Here is a 19,357-nt window from a genome sequence, read left to right as displayed (position 1 = left end):
GATGTTTCTGTGGAAACTGACAGTTTAAGGCAGCGTAGGGGAGAGTTAACACTCTGTAGAATGACAACAAACGTGTAGTAGGCTTATCTGCACCAAATTATTTTATTCCAGGATAGTCATCATAGCACTTTCTCCTCAAGATAGCTGCATGTGGATAATACTAAATGATCCTAGACATAGGGTTGAGTCAGAGAGGAACCTGTTTTTGCCTTCCCTTCCACCTGTTTTGGAATTTGAAGAGAGCCTCTACCCTTCCACTGTTAGCTAACAGAGGAAGACAGAACTAGTTAGAAGGCTTCCACAAGTACTGTAGAAGAAGAAGAAGAGCTTGGATTTGATATCCCGCCTTTCACTCCCCTTAAGGAGTCTCAAAGCAGCTAACATTCTCCTTTCCCTTCCTCCCCCACAACAAACACTCTGTGAGGTGAGTGGGGCTGAGAGACTTCAAAGAAGTGTGACTAGCCCAAGATCACCCAGCAGCTGCATATGGAGGAGCGGAGACGCGAACCCGGTTCACCAGATTACGAGTCCACAGCTCTTAACCACTTCACCACATTGTAGCACACTCCCTTGCTTTTTTCTGTACTCTTAGAAAACAGCTGTGCCTCACCTGGCAGCAACTGCTCTTCAGTCTTTGGCAAATGCTGTTTCCAGAGTGAGGTACTGCTAGTGCCACCAAGGACAACAAAGGGTCAATATGTGGCAGCGCTTCCATTTCTCCAGGAGGTCAGGGAAACACAAAGGTTTCAGTCTAGAAAACTGCTTCAGCCAGCCCTTAGCCTGGCCTGGCCAATTTTCCTTCTGGAGAAGGCAAAGTGGGGTACATGTTTCCTTATAAGGGAAGTGATGTGTGAATATCTCTTAAGTTTTACTGTTCTTCAGATAGGAAACATTTGAGCATAGATATGTTCTTTTATGAACTGCACTGCCAGGAATCATCTGTCAAGTCCTCTATGGGAACTTTTTAAAGACAAATAATCCAAAAAGCATCTTCTTCCTCAAGTTAGCAGGTAATAAAATGTGTGATACTGTACAAGATTTCTTCACATGTTTTATTTTCAAGGGAATTTCTCCAGAGTAACAGTTGTCTTATCTCCCAATGTGGAAGGCATGAGCAACCCTTGCCCATGAGGGAGGGAGATAAAGTTTAAATTGAGGGTTGCAATCTTAAAAGCACCATTAATTGCACTGAGGAAAATTCAGTGATCTGTTTGATTACCCTGGATTTTCCTTGTATATTTGTAGTAGTTTTCACTCTACTGACAGGCAAAAACCTTTTAATTTAAAGAGACTTAGCCTGTTAGGCTTAAGTTGTTGTCTTTTCATTTGTATTTCTAATTTAATTATGGTTGGTATCCAACATTAGTCATACTCTGAGTAAAGTGTTGAAATGAATGGACAGGACTAACTTAGGCCCATTAATTTCATTAAGTTTACTTTGCATAAAACTTAATTGGATGCATCCCTGTTTTTAACTAGTTGCTGTTATCTAACTTCATTGTCATTTTGTTTACTCGTTTGTGGATTAGTGTGGGGGGGGGTTAATTATGTATTTTACAATTAGCTCTCTTTGGCATTTTTAATGGAAAGATTGATTATAAAGATTATGAATAACGATCCACAGGAATATTTTGTTTACCTATTGATACAATACATACACCTATCTCGTTATTTCTCCATGTTCCTGTTGGTGTTCCCAATATAGAGGTGTGGCATATGAGATGACTCGCAATTCTTAGCATTCCATATTGGCAGTGACAGTGCAAAAGGAAAGTTAGTGGGAGCTTTTACTAAGCTGTGTGAAAGAGTGTGTTTTCTAGCAAGAACTTCATGAAGGGCAGAAAATCACTGGATGAGGCACCATAGGCTAAAAACTCATTGGGAAAATACATTACATGGGAGCAAAGTTTCAAACCTTAAATCTGCAGTTGGCTATGCTGTGTTGTGTTCTGGTCTGTAACCATCTTTTTTACAACAAGCCTGATAAGCGCAGTCAGATTAAAATTTATAAAGTACTTTAAAGGTGTGCATTGCATTCCTGTCTTGTTTGTTTTTACAGTCATGTGAGACAGGTATATCCTGATCATAGCATGGCAATTGTAAATGCTATGCTGACTTATCAGATGCTCTTGTCCATTTTCCATCAATCCAAATCCAGCTTTTTGGTTGTGGTATGACAGATGAAGCAAGAGACAAAATTAATACCTGCTGGGTGCATATGAGCTTGCTAATTTGTCCTGTCTGCTAATGTGAGTAAAACATAACTGTTGTTTGCTTTGTATTAGCTGTATTTTAACCAAAGACTACCAAAAGTTGCATTGGCATTTGGTGTAAAATATATTATATAGGCACATGCGGCATATACATTTTAACGTGAAATTGCCAGAATATTTGGGAAAGAGTAGAAAAGTACATATTAGAAATTAACTCTCACAAAGATTATTTGAACCCTATATTAAGTGGGTTATATAATATAAGCATCAAATCCTTTTTTAAAAAATTAACTTTGTTTCTTCACATATGACAGCATATTTTTTATCAGATCATTATTCTTTACAAAAGGTTTTCACCAGTTAGCAACGTGTAGATTTTGAGGTGCTTCCAATTATTTTGACGCTCTATAAAACCAGTTACTAGCAGGTATGTAGTCAGAAACTTTGTGGCGAGGGGAGCTAAGGATACAGCAATTGATGCCGAACAGCCAGAACCTAGGTACACATTGCCATATATGTTTACAAGTATCTAATTGTATTAAATATTTTAAAAAACAGTTTCAAATCTTTCAAAGTTTAAAAATATACCTTGTGCTTTTCAGTACCTTTGAACTCATTGGCCAGAACTCTGGAAGGTAGGAGCAGCTAGAATAGTTCCTGCATGCTTTTCCTTATATCTCTGCAAGTAAAGGGGCTAGACTAAAAACAAAAAACCCACAACCTTGAATATATATGTAAAGGGGTCTGGAATTTCCCTAGTGAGGCCAGCTTCCCACATACTCCCTTACAGCTAGGTGCCTGGTTCCTGGGTTCCAGCACACACCATTATGACCAAGTAAGGAAACCTAGAATTGAGCCTATATAGATAAGGGTGTAGGGTCATGTAATTCATCATGGTTCTCACTGAGTTATTTGGACAAGAAAATGGTCAGTAATTTGGGAGAGAGCTAAAGAGGAAGGAATCTGCCCCTGGGGTTGTGGGTGTCAACATACAGGTTTAGTCCCCAAGTCTCTGATATCCCTGCATATACTGTTTTTCTTTCATCCATGGCTGCCATTCATTCCAGTGGGGAAAACTAAATCACTGCAATTTGTGACAACTTTGCAGTGAGAACACAGCTTGTCCACCATCACTGATACAGGGATGACCCAGCAGGGACGCTTTGGGTGGGAGAAAAATACATCTCTAGGTACAGAACATACAGATTTCTTCCCCATGGTCCTTCTGTGTATTGGCCTTCTCTTAAGACAAATCCTGCCTGTTCCAATGAAGTGTGGCTTGCTACTTTACATATAAACAGGGAGTTCTCATTGAGCTTTCCGTAGTGATATGCATGTTTATTTTTTGTATGATGCAGATTACAAGAATGACGTATTTCATTACATTTTTCTAAACTAAACTCAGTGTACCTGAAGTTACCGATTCAGTCATGCTAGTAGTGGCCAATGGGGCAGCGGAGGCAGAGCACCACTGCTCTCCCAGCTTCCTAGCACAGTGTGTTGCTGGTGCTTACCGGATTGGCAAGGCATGGGGAACTCAGTGCAGCGCAACATGGTGGAGCCAATCTGCTGCTTTTGCCATTATGCACCCAGACTACACAGAGCTTCCTGCACCTTGTACTCCCCTTCTAGTAAGCACCAGTAACATGCTGTGTTTGGAAGCCAGGAGAGCAGCAGCATCCCCCATCCACTGCTGCACACAGGTTTAATTAAAAATTTAAAATCTCTTGCAATTTTCTTTGAACGTGACTTCGCTAAAGACCTTTCTACTTAATATTAGAGCTCCCAATGGACATTATATTCTATCTTTAACTTCCCTCGTGACATTAGTAGATTTTATTCACTTTGATATATCCAACTATATTATTTGCATTGTTGTGAGAAGGGCAATTGCATCTATAGAAGATGCTTAGAAATTCTCATACTGTTATTCCTCAGGACATATTCTCCAAAGAGACGTCTCATTCTGTTGGGTGACCCTTCTTTTCTGGAAGACTTTAGTTATAACTTCAATTTCTTCCTCATTTGTTACCACCACTCCAGATCCCTGTGTCATACTTTGAGCACAAGTAACTTGTATCCAGGTGAGAAGGAGAGATACTGGAGATGCACAAAGACCTCCCTTTCCACATAATGGTCTTGTACATTGCCAAGGAAGAAAACAGGGCTCCTATGTGCATAAGTGTAGCCAGGGGGTGCAGTTGCCCCCCCCCCATCAAGTAAATAAAAATACTTAACTAACTGACCAATTACACTGCATAATGTCTGCCCACCCCCAATAAATCCTGACTTATGCCCATGCCTATGTGGAAGCTGTGCTCACAGTGGGAGTGGATCATTCCCATATTCTTAACATATGCTTATAGGTTTGAACTTTGGAAGTAAATCTTTGCAGGTCTGTTCCTACACAAGAAGGAAACCGTTGTGGGAAAGTGATGGCAGATAATTCTTTCAATGATGAAGTATGAAATGATATGCACTCTAGATCTTATCTAACAGTTGAGATGTTTGGAGAAACTGTTGCAATTGTCACAACAGTGACTATCATTCATGTTTACATATATACATGTTCATGATGTAGTCTTAACTGTTCATTCATAACTTACTCTTTATACATTTTCATTGTTTTTTGGTGTTTCTATGATGGTGTTGGTTAGATAATTCTTTCAAAACATATAACTAACGTTCATAGTTTCCTTTTATCTGGAATATGACATAACAGACGATGATACAAATGTGTTCAAAGTTAATAACGTATAAGTTTACAGAGACCAAGACAGTTTCAAGATACCATTTATCAGTGCTAGCTCTAAGATATGGGGCCATCTTGGCCATATGCCTTCCTAGGGGTGGGGGGGAGCTCCCTGAACAGGGCTGCAGGCACCTCACTACATCAGTTTGCTTGCATTCTGTCCCTGAGCCCAAACCACATTGCCACCCAGAAGCAGAGAGCTAGATGACAGGAGAATGCTGCCCTATCTCCTTTAATTGCCGCACACATGCTAGGAGAACAGATGATCAGGTAGTAACAAGGTTGAAGGAGCCAATTTTCTGCAGTTCAGACACACTCACACACCTCTGGTGTGGTGAACTTCATAGATGCCCAACTATGCTCTAATCATATGTGACAAGGACCTCCTGAACAGCTAACCCTATCCAGCTGCAGCTGGGGGCTGCACTGGAGTAGGAATGAGAGCTCACCATCAGCAGCACAGTTTGAATCTGGGATAGATTTTGTTAATCACTGTTAGTTTCCAACAGCATTAACTGAGCTGAGACCATTTATAGTTTTGCCATTCATCATGAGTGGTAGAGAATAAAATTTTAAAAATTGGAAAATATGGGGTTTTCATTACCTCTCTGAAAGGTATAAAGTAAATTATTATGATTCTTTCCCTCCCTCCTTTTCTGGCTGCTGCTTAATGTTATCCTGTAGTAGCCCATCCATCTGAATTGGTAATGCACTATGTGACTGACTACAATAATATTGCTATATTCAGAATTAGTCTGGACTAGCTTAACTGCATACCAAGATTGCTTGTGCATTCAGTTAACATTTCCGGTACACAAACAAAATACTGTGCCTACTATTACTGTTTCTTGATAGTTTTACTCTTGGAGAATATGTTCTGCCTGCTTAAAAAGATGTATTTACATTTGGTTGCGTTTTTTGGTTGTTGTTTTTGCAGAGATGTATGTATCCCCCTCCCCCCTTTTAAAGTACTTGGAATGTACAAATTAATAGTCATTAACCTGCTTGCTTTTGTTCTCCTTCAGTCCAGATGATTTACTTAATGCCTTGAATGAGGGTATCAGTCGTGCTGATGTAATCATCACATCAGGAGGTGTGTCCATGGGTGAAAAGGTATGTGCAAAAACTATGTTGAGGCCGGGAAGTTAAGCCAGAGATGAAGCAATAGGAAGAAAAATATATTCAGAAATGACAAGTGCTAATGATAACAGAGGAAATCTGAGCATGGTCTTGATCTCCCATTGTTGGGGGGAGGCCACTTGAAAGGTTTCCAAATTAAGAAAGAAAAACCCTTAATTTTTTTCCTGTACTCTACTGTACCGAACAGGGTTTCCAGGGTTAAAGGATTTGTTGTTTCTTTTCTTTTCTTGTGTAAGCCACCCTGGAAATATCAATTGGTCATTGAAGGGCAGGTGTAAAATTCAGAAATAAATGTATAAAAGAAAGGGTAACCATAGTTCACCGCTGCTAGGCTTTTAGTTATTCTGTGTCACTGAGAACCAAAGATATATTGTCTTCTTCTTGTTTAACAGGACAAAGAGCAACAGGGTTGTGACCCATTGCTAAGCTATTATCACTCCATACCCCAAACTATTAGACACTGGTGGAATGTTTTTGTGGTCTAAATAGAATTGAAGAAGTGGTGAGATGAGCTTGTGAAGCTGTGCCACATTTTCAGTAATTGTTTGGAAAAACCTTTAAATATGGGATAACTCTGGAATGCCTCAGTTTTAAGAATGCGGCATAAGTAACCTACGTAATTTGAGGATCCCTTTGCATCTCAGTACACCAGGCAAAGGATCATTCTGGTCAGAACTAGCCCACACATGGAAAGAATTAACATATTAGTTGTTCTACCTCTGTTCTGTGGGTGGCAATTAATGTCCATTCTTAATTGGTCTAGTGATTTATCTAGTTTTTGATAGTAAACTTCACTCTGACATGCTGATTAATTTTGAACCCCCCCCCCAAGTGTCAACATCCAACTTCTTAGAATGACAAGTGGGGTTCAGTAATAAAAGATCTATGATTGCCATTTTCTTATATTTTATGTGTTTTTATGTATTTGTAATTTTTTGTTGGCTACCTTGAGTGCCGTTTGATAGAAAGGCAGGCTTCAAATTTACTTAAGAAATAAAACTTCTAGGACTGGACAAGGTGTCATCCTACATATCTTAATTAATACTTCTGAAAAATTAGGTGTTGTAAATACCTTGAAAACTTTGTTTTTATTTTTAAAACAGGACTATCTTAAACAGGTGCTGGACATTGATCTTCACGCTCAGATTCACTTTGGCAGGGTTTTTATGAAACCAGGGTGAGTAATATTTCCCAGTTAGATATGGACTTGGATATACTACCAAATAGGCAAAATAGTCCGATCTGGTAGAAGTTTCCTATAATGCCAGCAGACACAGGTTTGGGGCTTCAGGAACATTTTACAACTATGTAGTGGCAGAGGAGATATCTAAAAGGGGGGAGAGAAAAGGTCTGTAGGATGAAACCTCCCTCGGCCTGAAAAGTGAGATGAGTGCCGCACCCCATAGTTGCTTTTGACTGGACTTAACCATCCAGGGGTCCTTTCCCTTTATCTACCTTCCTCCTGAAACATTCCTTAAGTCTTTTAACCTCACTGCACAGATACAACTCTAATCCCCTGTCACTTACAGATGTATTGCCAATCAATCACTGTATAAAAGACCAAAGCAGGATTCATCTTCAGTTTCTCCCCATTACACATCATGATCACACTGAGAATTTCTCTGCCCCTGGCTGCTGTTTGAGGGGACAGGGAAAGTCATATCAACTTTACTACACATATTTTGTTTCACTAAACATTACAGGGGAGATAGGTGAAGGAGACACAGGGCTGCTTCTTTTAACATCCCATGTTTTGTCATTCTAGTTCGTTTAACTGATATTATTCATTTTGCTATTTATAAACTTGCTTTTAACATTGATTTCTATTGACAATTTTAAGGTATAATTTTATTTTTATAGTTTCGTTAAAAACTGTTTAGAGGGTCTGTTTACAATTGTTTTATACAAATTTTGTTAAATAAATAGTTTTAGCAGCTGACTTTTTTTCCCTAGGTTGCCAACAACCTTTGCAACTTTGGATATTGATGGTGTAAGAAAAATAATATTTGCACTCCCAGGTAAGGTTCGTTGGATTATAATTATAATTGTCCTTCATGGATAACACAAACAAAATCCAAAACAAAATGCAAAAGCTTTTATGTTTGGACCTCTAGTTCCTAAATGAATAATCTTCGTAATCTCGCATTTGTGCACTATATACTGTTACATCTTTAATATGCAATAATGCCTATGGCTCTAGTAAAGGGAACCTGCAGCTTTCCAGATGTTTTTGGACTATAACATCTGTCACCCCTAGGCATAGGCAATGGTCAGTGGTGATGAGAATTGTCCAACAACATATGGAAGGCTCTGGTTCACTATCTCTGCTGCAGGTAAAATATATCATCTGTTCCTAGCACAGCTGTACAGCAAAGTAACATTTGGGGGGGGGGTCATTCCCTAAATAATTCTACATTGCTGATCTATCAACTGTTGTGGGTTTTTTCTTTTTCCTCCAGGGAATCCTGTGTCAGCAGTTGTTACCTGCAATCTTTTTGTTGTCCCAGCACTGAGGAAGATGCAGGGAATCCTGGATCCTCGTCCCACTATCATAAAAGCCAGGGTGAGTTTTTAAATATACAATGAGCTTCTGAGGCACTCTGTGTAGTCACTGGTGTGCGCCCTTCCTGATTCCTGCCGTTTTTGCACACGGTGTAAATCACATACAGGGAAATTCAGGCTGCACCATTAAAGTGGATTTGGTGCTCTTGCGCTACAAACACAGCAACTGAGATAATAATTGCTTGCCATTTTGTCATATAACTTCCCAACAAACAAATCAAAATGACTGTTCAATAAACAGCCAACATTGTATTAACCACCCTGCAAACTTTGTACATGACATAGTATTTTCTTTCTGTGCATGCTTTTCCACAGTTATCATGTGATGTGAAATTGGACCCTCGTCCAGAATATCATCGGTGCATACTGACTTGGCATCACCAAGAACCACTGCCTTGGGCACAAAGTACAGGTTAGCTGTTTACTATCGTTTTCTATTTCTTGTGCTCCTTGACTGGGTTTACGGGTTGCAGAATATGAAGAAATGAAAGGAACCGTGAATGACTTGTGCTTTCTCTACTTGTGATGGTCACGTACCATGTGAAAAGTAGTCCCAACCTACCTTCCCACAAGCTAAGATGATGATGTTGTAGATGATGATGATGATTTCTATATGCCCTTCATCCAAGGATTACAGGATGGTTTACAATATAAAATCTCAAAAATACAGTAACAAACAAAAACAAAACAGCCCCCTCAGTTTCAAAGGCCATAGAACGCATCTTGGAAATTGCACGGCTTCCGAGGTGCATTTTTAAATTTTTTTTGACTCTGCAGCCAGCCCATTGATTCTTGGTTTTTGAACGTTTTGGAAGTCAAACGGTCTCCCGGAACAGATCACGTTCAAAAACCGAGGTTTCACTGTACTTTAGTTTTCACAAATAATGGGTAGGATTCAACTAATGAATCTCAATAGCAGAAGCCCTATGAAAGCACTTTCACTTGTACAACATCGCTTCCACCCTCTCCTCCTCCTGCATTCCCCAAGGTTTGATATGGAGGGATAGGAGAACCCACAGAACAGCATGCAGGGTAGGAGAGGGGGGATTGTTCTGTCTGGCAAGCCAAAATGCTTGCGCTAACTGAACAATCAGATTAGAACATTGAATCCCTCCCAATGTTTTGTTGTTTAACACTATAGAAGCAAAATCTTCAAATACTATTGCTTCCTGTTCTTTGAACATGGATACTACCGCCAGCAAGCTGTGGGTTTAACCACAGAGCCTAGGACTTGCTGATCATAAGGTCGACAGTTCGAATCCCTGCGACGGGGTGAGTTCTCGTTGCTCAGTCCCTGCTCCTGCAAACCGAGCAGTTCGAAAGCACGTCAAAGTGCAAGTAGATAAATAGGTACCGCTCCAGCAGGAAGGTAAACGGCATTTCCGTGCGCTGCTCTGGTTCGCCAGAAGCGGCTTAGTCCTGCTGGCCACATGACCCTCGGCCAATACAGCGAGATGAGCTCCGCAACCCCAGAGTCGGTCACGACTGGACCTAATGGTCAGGGGACCCTTTACCTTTACTACCGCCAGCATGACTACTATTTCAGAAGAAGGAGTTTGGGCTATATGAAGAAAAAATATTCCATCAGATAATAAGGCCACAAACTATGCAAATCAGGCTAGGAGCCCATATTACTACCCCTAAAATATACAGATACAGATATAGATAGACAGATACAGATGAATATATACAGTGGTACCTCCGGTTGCGGACAGGATCCGTTCCTGAGCTCCAATCGGATCCCGAGGTTTCCGCAACCGGAGGGACCGCTTCTGCGCATGTGTGTGCGGTGGTAGAGTGCTTCTGCGCATGCACGCATAGCAAAACCTGGAAAAATACTTCCAGGTTTGGCACGTATGTATCCCGAAGGATACGTAACCAGAGGTGAACGTAAGTAGAGGCACCACTGTGTGTGTGTGTGTGTGTGTGTGTGTGTGTGTGTGTGTATACTTAGAGATGCATATACAGTGGTACCTCGGATTAAGAACTTAATTCGTTCTGGAGGTTCGTTCTTAACCTGAAACTGTTATTAACCTGAAGTACAACTTTAGTTAATGGGGCTTCCCGCTGCTACGCTGCTGCTGCTGCACGATTTCTGTTCTCATCCTGAAGCAAAGTTCTTAACCCGAGGTACTATTTCTGGGTTAGCGGAGTCTGTAACCTGAAGCATCTGTAACCCGAGGTACCACTGTATATAGATACAAATGCATGCATACATGCACACACTACCTTTCCTGTGAAAGGTAGTGTGGTGTAGTGGTTAAGAGCGGTAGTCTCGTAATCTGGGGAACCGGGTTCGCGTCTCCGCTCCTCCACATGCAGCTGCTGGGTGACCTTGGGCCAATCACACTTCTTTGAAGTCTCTCAGCCCCACTCACCTCACAGAGTGTTTGTTGTGGGGGAGGAAGGGAAAGGAGAATGTTAGCCGCTTTGAGACTCCTGAAGGGGAGTGAAAGGCGGGATATCAAATCCAAACTCTTCTTCTTCTTCTTCTTCCTCAAGAATGTAATCAAGACAGCAACAATAGACTTTAGACTCGCCTTCACCAACCTGGTGCCCTCAAGATGTTGGCTGGGACTGATGGGAATAGTAATCCAAAACATCTGGTTAACGAAGGCTGCATTGGTCTCATGGCCACTGTGTCCATCTTGAGAACCAAGAAGCTTCACCCATTTTTCCCTGGCATACTGTGCTCACTTAGGTCTTGAACAATGCTACTGTATTTTTCGCCCTATAGGATGCACGGTCCCATAAGGCACACCTAGTTTTTTTGGGGGGAAATAAAGGGGGGGAAATTATTTTTTTCCCCCCCAGGCGCGGGGCTGGGGCGGGGGAGGCCCGAGCTTCCCCCGACCCCAGTCCCCAAACAGGCAGCTCTCTGCAAGCCGTGGGAGCCCAGGGCTGGCTCCCGCGGCTTGCAGAGAGGTCCGCGAAGCCTGGACGCGCTGAGCTCAGCGCGCGCAGGCTTTGGCATGCAGGCACCTCTCCGCAAGCAGCAGGAGCGCTCCGCTGCTTGCGGAGAGGTCCGCGAAGCCTGGAGAGCGAGAGGGGTCTGTGCACACCGACCCCTCTCGCTTTCCAGGCTTCAGCGAAAGCCTGCATTCGCCCCATAGGACGCACACACATTTCCCCTTCATTTTTTCAGGGGAAAAAGTGTGTCCTATAGGGCGAAAAATACGGTATTTTTCTAGAAAAGAGGTGCCAGACATCACCTGAGAGGTGGTGGAACTGCGTTCTGGGGAGTTCTGGCTGAAAGAAAAGTGCTGGTCTTGAGTTAAGTTTGGCTGGGAGTGATCCATTTGTACTCATTGTACATTGTAGGGGAGTACAGATATTTTCCCTTCAGGCTTTTTTTCTTTTGCTGGGAAAACATGTTTTACTAGTGTTCAGACTGTAATGTATCATTTCTAGCAATATTTTAATTCCCTTCATTGTCAGCACCTCAAGACTTTTTCTTCTTAGGAGTGTGTGAGGTATTACATAACTACTGGACATTACCTGTGATGTCACTTCCAATGAGAGAGCCTCCATTATACCTCTACCCAATGTCTGGGATAATGAGAGACGCTAAAAGCTTTTAAAACCTTGCACAGCTCAGGAGAAAAAGCTGACATATGTTAGACAAGTTGCCCACTTCAAACTCAAGCTTCCTTTCTAATAAAACTCAATATCTAAGTTTGATATTGGAAATGGAAAAAATATATCTAGATTCTGGAGTGTATTCTTTGAGGCTTATTTAGTTCTAGAAGATTTTAAACCATTGCTAAAAATTGCACAGGAACCTCATTTGTAAACTGCTTTGTTCAGATTCTGGAATACTAGCATATTTATAATGTGCCTAAAACTGCTAGATATGAAAGAACCAAAAATAACACTATCATCTGTGAGTGGTATATGTTAAATGTTAAGGCTAATGTTATATGAAATAAATTTGGGGGTAGGGCTGTAGTAGTTCAGTTTTGACACATCCTAGTGCAGATTGTAATTTAGTATGGGGTTATTTGGAAGATAAACTAGGAAAGCGGTGCATGTGACAATTAAAATGTGCAAGCTTAAAATAAAAAAGATGTGGTAAAAAGGCATTTCTGCGTGAGAATTCTAAGGGGGAAAGAGAGATCTATTTCCTGGATATTGCCCACATTTTACTTCAAACAACAGATCTTCACCATTTGTGACCATTGTCGCTTTAAAATTAAATTTTGGGAACTGGCTTCATACGCTGAACTATTCTGTGGCATTTACCCTGCTAACAAGACTTATTTGCTTCTCTGTAGGGAACCAGATGAGCAGTCGTCTGATGAGTATGCGCAGTGCCAATGGACTGTTGATGCTACCTCCAAAGACAGAGCAGTATGTGGAACTTCATAAGGGCGAGGTGGTTGATGTCATGGTCATTGGAAGACTATGATGTCACCAGCAAGAGAGAAGTTTTGATGCATGTCCACATATCATTGACTGTATCCTGTAATATGCAACGGCACAGCTAGTTTTTCTGATTTGGATAAAAGTTGATCAGTATAGTCAACACCTTGAACTATATTTCAAATGAATTTAAATAAATACCTTTTAAAAAAAAACTTTAAAAACAAATCTTAAAGAAATCTATTCTGATTATATCAAAGCAACTTTTTCCTTTCTTGCAATTGCTTTGTGTGTTCAATGCTAGTTCTGATAGCGGTAGCTTTTAGTAGACAGCGGTAGGTGCCTGCAGAACTTGTGTTTTTTCTCATCTTTAAGATACAACTACTTATGCTCTTAAAACAAGGCTGTCTGCTTATTTATACTAGCGTAGACAACACTTGGATTTCCCTTATTAGTATGCTTCATAACCGCTTCACAGAAAGCTTCTGCTTGTTCTTTATCTTGTATCTCGTGTTGATGTGCACAGTGCCAAAAGCAGAGTGGCTGCATTGGGAACCCGACCAAGCCCCGAGGTTTTCACCCCTTGCTGCGCGTTCAGGGATATCTGTCATCCCAGCAGCCACCCAGCTCAGTACTATTGGGCAGTAACTGGATACCTTTTGTTTAAACAAACAACAAAAATTGCTTCCTTAAGTGCTGACAGCCTTTTTAACCAATACATTTAAAAATGTACAGAATTAAAATCTTAAAAAATCAAAGACTGATCTTGTACAGATATTAGTGTTACCAGCATTCGTGTGGAAATTAAATGAGAAAAGAAATAAAACTAATGTTAAACAACTCTGTACCATAACATTTTCTGTAATGATACTGAAACTTAAATGAATAAAAAAAAATCCTGGATCATTATTTAAAAGGTGACTGTGTTAGCCTTGTTGTTTAATAAGAGAAAAGAACTCTCCTTTCTTTTGGGGAGGTGGGGATTTTATGGTTAAAGAACACATTTGAGCAAAGAGGATGCCAATGGGGAGATTTTGCAGAGACCTCTCTAAAAAAATATGAAGTGCTATCTTCTTGTTTGTGCAATCTTAGACTGGGGTCCCTGGACAGAACTTCAGTGAATATGTTGCACTGATGTATAGAAATAGACAGGGATCCAAATGACCACATGCAGATTACCACACACGTACCAGTGCTTACTGGGTGCTCCCCATCCAGTCCTTTACATCCCTGAAAAAAAGACACTCCTGGGTGTTGTGGGATACTGTGGAGTCAGGCTAAACTTAGCAGAAGAGGACATAGCTGGAAAGGGAATTTGGCCATTACTATCCTGCACTTAGTGCTTATGCACGGGATTGTTTGGATCCAGCTCATAAAATCCAAGTAGGCAATTGTCAATGCCACCTATATAGAGTATGTGTCTCTAACGTTGAGATTTAATTTAATTAAAACATTTGGTCCTAAGAAATTGACATCATTGCTCTAAGACACAATGCTAACACATGTAGATAATTAAGTCCTGAAATAATGAGCTGAGATTCAAGTGTAGAAATGGCAACATTGATTGCCACAACTACTCTTTCTGTCAACTTCCCCATCACTTTTACAACTGTTTATTTTGGAAACAGTTTGCTGCAACTAAAGTATAGTGTATACCAAAAGTCACTAGGCTAAAACAGATGTATTTCCAGGTTACTAAGTAAAAAATGCAAGTAATTCAGGCAGACGGTTTTAAGAATTGCCTTTAAGATGTGGAATAATGAAACAGATTTTCATCTGAGTTCTTCATGCAAATAGATTTACTGTTATGCCTTCTTAACAATATTTATTTTTAAAAAAAGACTCACATAAAAAGTACCCTGTACACAGTACAACTATCACATAAACCAACTATGTGAATATAGCATTGTCAGGTGTGTGTGATATTGTCTGGTGCATAGGGCACCTAATTCATTCTTTTATTTGTTTATGGTTATAATTTAGATAATCTACCCATCCTCTTTTCTGCATTAACTATATATTTATTATGACTATAAAATACTTGAAGCTTAGTGCAGAGAAAAGCTGTGGCAAAAGTGTTTCAGGTACACTCATCATTGTGGCATCAGTGAGCTGCCCAATAGTGTACTGAGAGTTTGGCTATGTTACAGTTTCAGACAGCTCAAGATGTACGTGGTGTTTCTTTCACAGGATTTGTACTGCTTTTGTATCTTAACTGCTGAATTAGAAATGAAGCGCATGTTTATAAATAGTTGTTCATTATTTTCCAGAAAAAAACTGCTCCCAATCTTCACTGGCACTACTTCCTCCCTTGTGCTATTAGTGGGGCTATGCTTCTCCTTATAATATTAACTTATAAAAATATCACTATGCATTGTTCCGTTGAGCAAAACTCTTTCATGAATGCATAACTGCACAAAACAATGCCAAAAGAACCCCCAACTGATCCAATGAAAAATATGCTTTCCCATTGTGTGATCATTTTTTGTTTCAGCAATAAGAAGAAAATATTGAGAAGACAAAGACAGTGCAAATATGGTGACCAGGCAAACTGGACTTTTCCTCTCCACACATTTAGCCCTTTTCAGTGGTGAACCATGTATATATTACTGTACACCTATTGCTAATTCTTAAATATTTTTAGAATACAAGTCTGGCATCAACCTTTCATTTTCAGGTTCGTGCTTTAAGTTAACAGTGCAATGACCCTAGAACTGCCATCATTGCCAAGATTGTGCCAGCTACATATGTAGCACTATCTGCTTGGAAGCCCAATAGCAGCCCAACACAATTCCCAGATGACCAGGTGGAATGTAAGGGTTCACATGATGAAAACTAGGTTGAAACCCTGCACTTTATATCCGGTAGAAAAGGGTGACTTTATACTGTAAACTGCCCTATGATCCTTGGATGAAGGGCGGTATAGAAATTTAACAAATAAATAAATAAAATAAAAGCTGTCTTGCCTTGGGAAAGGGGCAGTTCTCTGCCTAATCAGGAACATTGGTGAACAACAAGAATAACCAGGAAGGTCGTATCAGAAAGTAGCCAAGCAGAGGAACCAAGAGGAGGTGAATTCATAGTTCAAAGGCCAAGACAAGATCAATGCAAATAAGGCTGTTTTAGCAGGCAGAGTGGAAGGAGTACTTGGAGCCAAGTTGAAGAAACAGTTGAGAAACAGGGAAAACGTGAAATACTGAACTCACGCGTCAAAATATTCTGCTGAAATCAAAAAAGCTTGGGTCTAACTAGTGCTTTTTTTCTAAATAAATGTTATGGGGTACTCTCATTTTCCTACTCATATTGAAATACCGCCCCTCAATGAGTCCAAAATTAGATTCACAAAATGTTTAGGAGTATGCATACCCCTAGAAAAAAACACTGGGTCTAACAAATGAATTTGTGTATAGCACATCAGTTCATTCTGGTATTCAAAACTAATTACTGGGCTCAAAACTATTTAAGTAAGTGTATATCTTTGCACCTGATTCCAGCTGATGGATCTCACTGGTCCTAGGTTTTCTTTTCTTTTTTCTAGATAATGTACTGGCTGCCTTGGAGAGAATGATTAAAACTTTGAAGCTGACTTAGTGTTCTTTCAAATGTATTCATGTGTTTATGCTCATATGGTGCATGTTATTCAGAAAGAATTGTTATATTCTTAGGTTTATTTAGGCTAGTAATGGCAGACTGCTTCCGAATTATAGTTTGTGTGTTGAATTTTAATGGCTTCCTTTGCAATTTCTTGGAAATAGGGGATGCATTACCTTAGAGTAAGTTTCCCTAAGTAAGTATGTTCTATTGTTTAACATGCCATCTAAATTGACCAACCATTGTTTCTTATTTGCTAGCAAACCAGAATCAGGAACCATAGTTTGAAACAGTTTTGCAAACTATAGTTTGTGCTATGTGCAGTATCCAACTTTCCTGTTCTGGGAAGCAAGTGACTTCCACTTGCACAATGCACTTCCTCTCCTCTCCTCTCCTCTCCCCTGCTGCCCCACACATGCCCTCAAAAGCAGCTCCGGAGTGTTGGGGAACACTCCAGAGCAGATTGAGAAGTTGAGTAGAGGTAAAAAGGAGAATTCCCATTTCATGAGCAGAATTCCATTCAGGGCACATTGGATACAAATGATCTTTGCTCTACCTCTGCTGCATCTACTGGAGTACTGAGCAGACAAGAGATGAAAGTGGACACTCTTCCTTTAAACCATGGTTTGGGTTCTAAACTATAGGTAGCACAAATTTTATCTGGCATATATACCGGTAGTATCATAATATTGGAACCTTTGGCTCCTTTTACTCAGATACGTTTTAGGTAAAATGGTAGAAGTTAAGTGATATTTGCTGCTTTTCTACATGACCTGGTCAAAAGAATGCATATGCCAGTTTCAATCACACTAGATTTACTAAAAGGTAAAGGTAAAGGTACCCCTGCCCATATGGGCCAGTCTTGACAGACTCTGGGGTTGTGCGCCCATCTCACTCAAGAGGCCGAGGGCCAGCGCTGTCCGGAGACACTTCCGGGTCACGTGGCCAGCGTGACATCGCTGCTCTGGCACAGAAACGCCGTTTACCTTCCCGCCAGTAAGCGGTCCCTATTTATCTACTTGCACCCGGGGGTGCTTTCGAACTGCTAGGTTGGCAGGCGCTGGGACCGAGCAGCGGGAGCGCACCCCGCTGCGGGGATTCGAACTGCTGACCTTTTGATCGGCAAGCCCTAGGCGCTGAGGCTTTTACCCACAGCACCACCCGCGTCCCTCTAGATTTACTAGAAAAGGTAAAATATGTTTAAATGGATGAATAGACATTTTCCTATAATCTCAATTTTTCTTTGATTTTTCTCCTTCTTGTCCTCTTCTTTGTAACATTTGTCATGAGAATACTTCAAAATACTTTTCAGCAGTTCTTAATTCTCTTCATGAAGCTCTGCAAATCTAGCTGTGCCCTCTCTGCATGTGGGTCAGCTGGTACCGAAATCCTTACTACCTAAACACAGGACTCATCTATGGAACACTTCCCACACTATCTTCTGAGTGAGCAGAATTATGAGCTAACCTAACAGCTTTTTTTCTAAACCTATTTCTTAGTCTCTTATTACAACAATTTCATTTTTCATTCTCTGTTGTAGAAGGATATTAAATTCTGTCAGCCTTCATGTCACATAAAAGAGATAATACATCACCTTTAGAGAATTGGATGACTAAGGGTTTTGCTAATAGGTGTCGAGTCTTTCATTTGTCACTAGTTCAAAGCTTATGGGAAATGGCTAGAGCTAAAAATTATCATCCGAAAGCTGTCCAGTGCTATTGTGAAAATCACAAACGTAATGAACTCTTCAACTTAGCTGTCAGAGAAAGCTGTGAAAACAGAAGGTGGTTGATGGGGGTTTCTTAAACTCCTAAGAATTGCCATGTGCTTGATCAGAATATTAAGAGACTTATTATCAAGGATTTAGTCAAATCTGCCTCAAATGATGATAATGATGTCTATTGCTAACTGAAAATGTTAGTCTTGTTACACATGATATTCCACCAATTGTTTATTAGCCATTCATTGGTGATGTCAGTACATTTTCTTAAGATTTAAATTTATAAAAATCCAGTTCCTAATTAGTTCTGGTTTTACATCACCACACCCAATCTTACTGATTACAAGCCCAATTTTCATTTACATTAATTGCATATGGTGTGTGGAAGATATTAGCCAATGTAATAGCATAGTCTTCTATTCTGGAGAGGAGGTCACTTCTACCCTGGGGCCTGTAAATCTCTCTCCCATCCACAAAAATATGCCAGTTATGTATTGTTCAGCATATTTGCACTTGTATAGCGTATAATGTACTATTAAGTCTCACATCCACCATTTTGGATCATTGCTAGTCATCTGTAGTCATATTCTATACCCTATAACTGACTACACTTCCCAGTTGGATCAAACAATTAATGCATTTGAATATTGGTTGAAGAAAATAGTGGATGAACAAAAGGAAAATGACAATTTTGCTTTTTGGAAGTAATGGCTCAATATTAGAGACATGTCTAGGAGAAAACAGAGATGTGAAAAGCAGTCAATCTGCACAACGAAGGCACTATTTTGTCAGTCAGTTAAAGATGGGAATATGCTGTGCTGAAAACAAAAAGTAAAACATGAACAATGGTCAAGTTTTACACTAAATAAACCAGTTACACTAAAGAAAAAGAACAAAAAAATATCATTTTAAAATCCTCGTAAATTATATGACTGACAGACCTGGAAGGAGGTTGAATGTAAGGGGCAGGCTGATGGTCCATAATAGAAAAGACAATTGGAAACTCTGGTCAATAAC

General features: G+C 40.2%; 1 protein-coding gene and 1 long non-coding RNA gene across 22 annotated transcripts in view; one reads left to right on the top strand and one right to left on the bottom strand.

Moving 5' to 3' along the window:
• Positions 1–13,950, top strand: part of GPHN (gephyrin) — a 234,508-nt gene extending 220,558 nt beyond the window's left edge. For 11 of the 21 annotated variants that reach the window (XM_079951142.1, XM_079951123.1, XM_079951126.1 and 8 more), the window contains 7 exons: positions 2,816–2,848; positions 5,991–6,078; positions 7,209–7,282; positions 8,059–8,123; positions 8,565–8,668; positions 8,983–9,079; positions 12,942–13,950. In XM_079951142.1, coding sequence (XP_079807268.1) covers positions 2,816–2,848; positions 5,991–6,078; positions 7,209–7,282; positions 8,059–8,123; positions 8,565–8,668; positions 8,983–9,079; positions 12,942–13,075 — 595 coding nt within the window. In that variant the 3' untranslated portion in view covers positions 13,076–13,950. The remainder of the gene's footprint in view (positions 1–2,815; positions 2,849–5,990; positions 6,079–7,208; positions 7,283–8,058; positions 8,124–8,564; positions 8,669–8,982; positions 9,080–12,941) is intronic. The other 10 variants (XM_079951137.1, XM_079951136.1, XM_079951139.1 and 7 more) reach the window with 1 other exon arrangement.
• LOC307202798 overlaps positions 8,677–19,357 on the bottom strand; it is a 39,855-nt gene continuing 29,174 nt past the window's right edge. Inside the window, exon 3 of the long non-coding RNA XR_013833006.1 lies at positions 8,677–8,812. This is a non-coding gene — a long non-coding RNA (uncharacterized lncRNA). The remainder of the gene's footprint in view (positions 8,813–19,357) is intronic.

This window comes from Podarcis cretensis (genome assembly GCF_951804945.1).
Source record: "Podarcis cretensis genome assembly, chromosome: 1".
NCBI lineage: Eukaryota > Metazoa > Chordata > Lepidosauria > Squamata > Lacertidae > Podarcis > Podarcis cretensis.
Note: the sequence above shows the minus strand (reverse complement) of the source record. Positions and strands in the feature narration are given on the sequence as shown.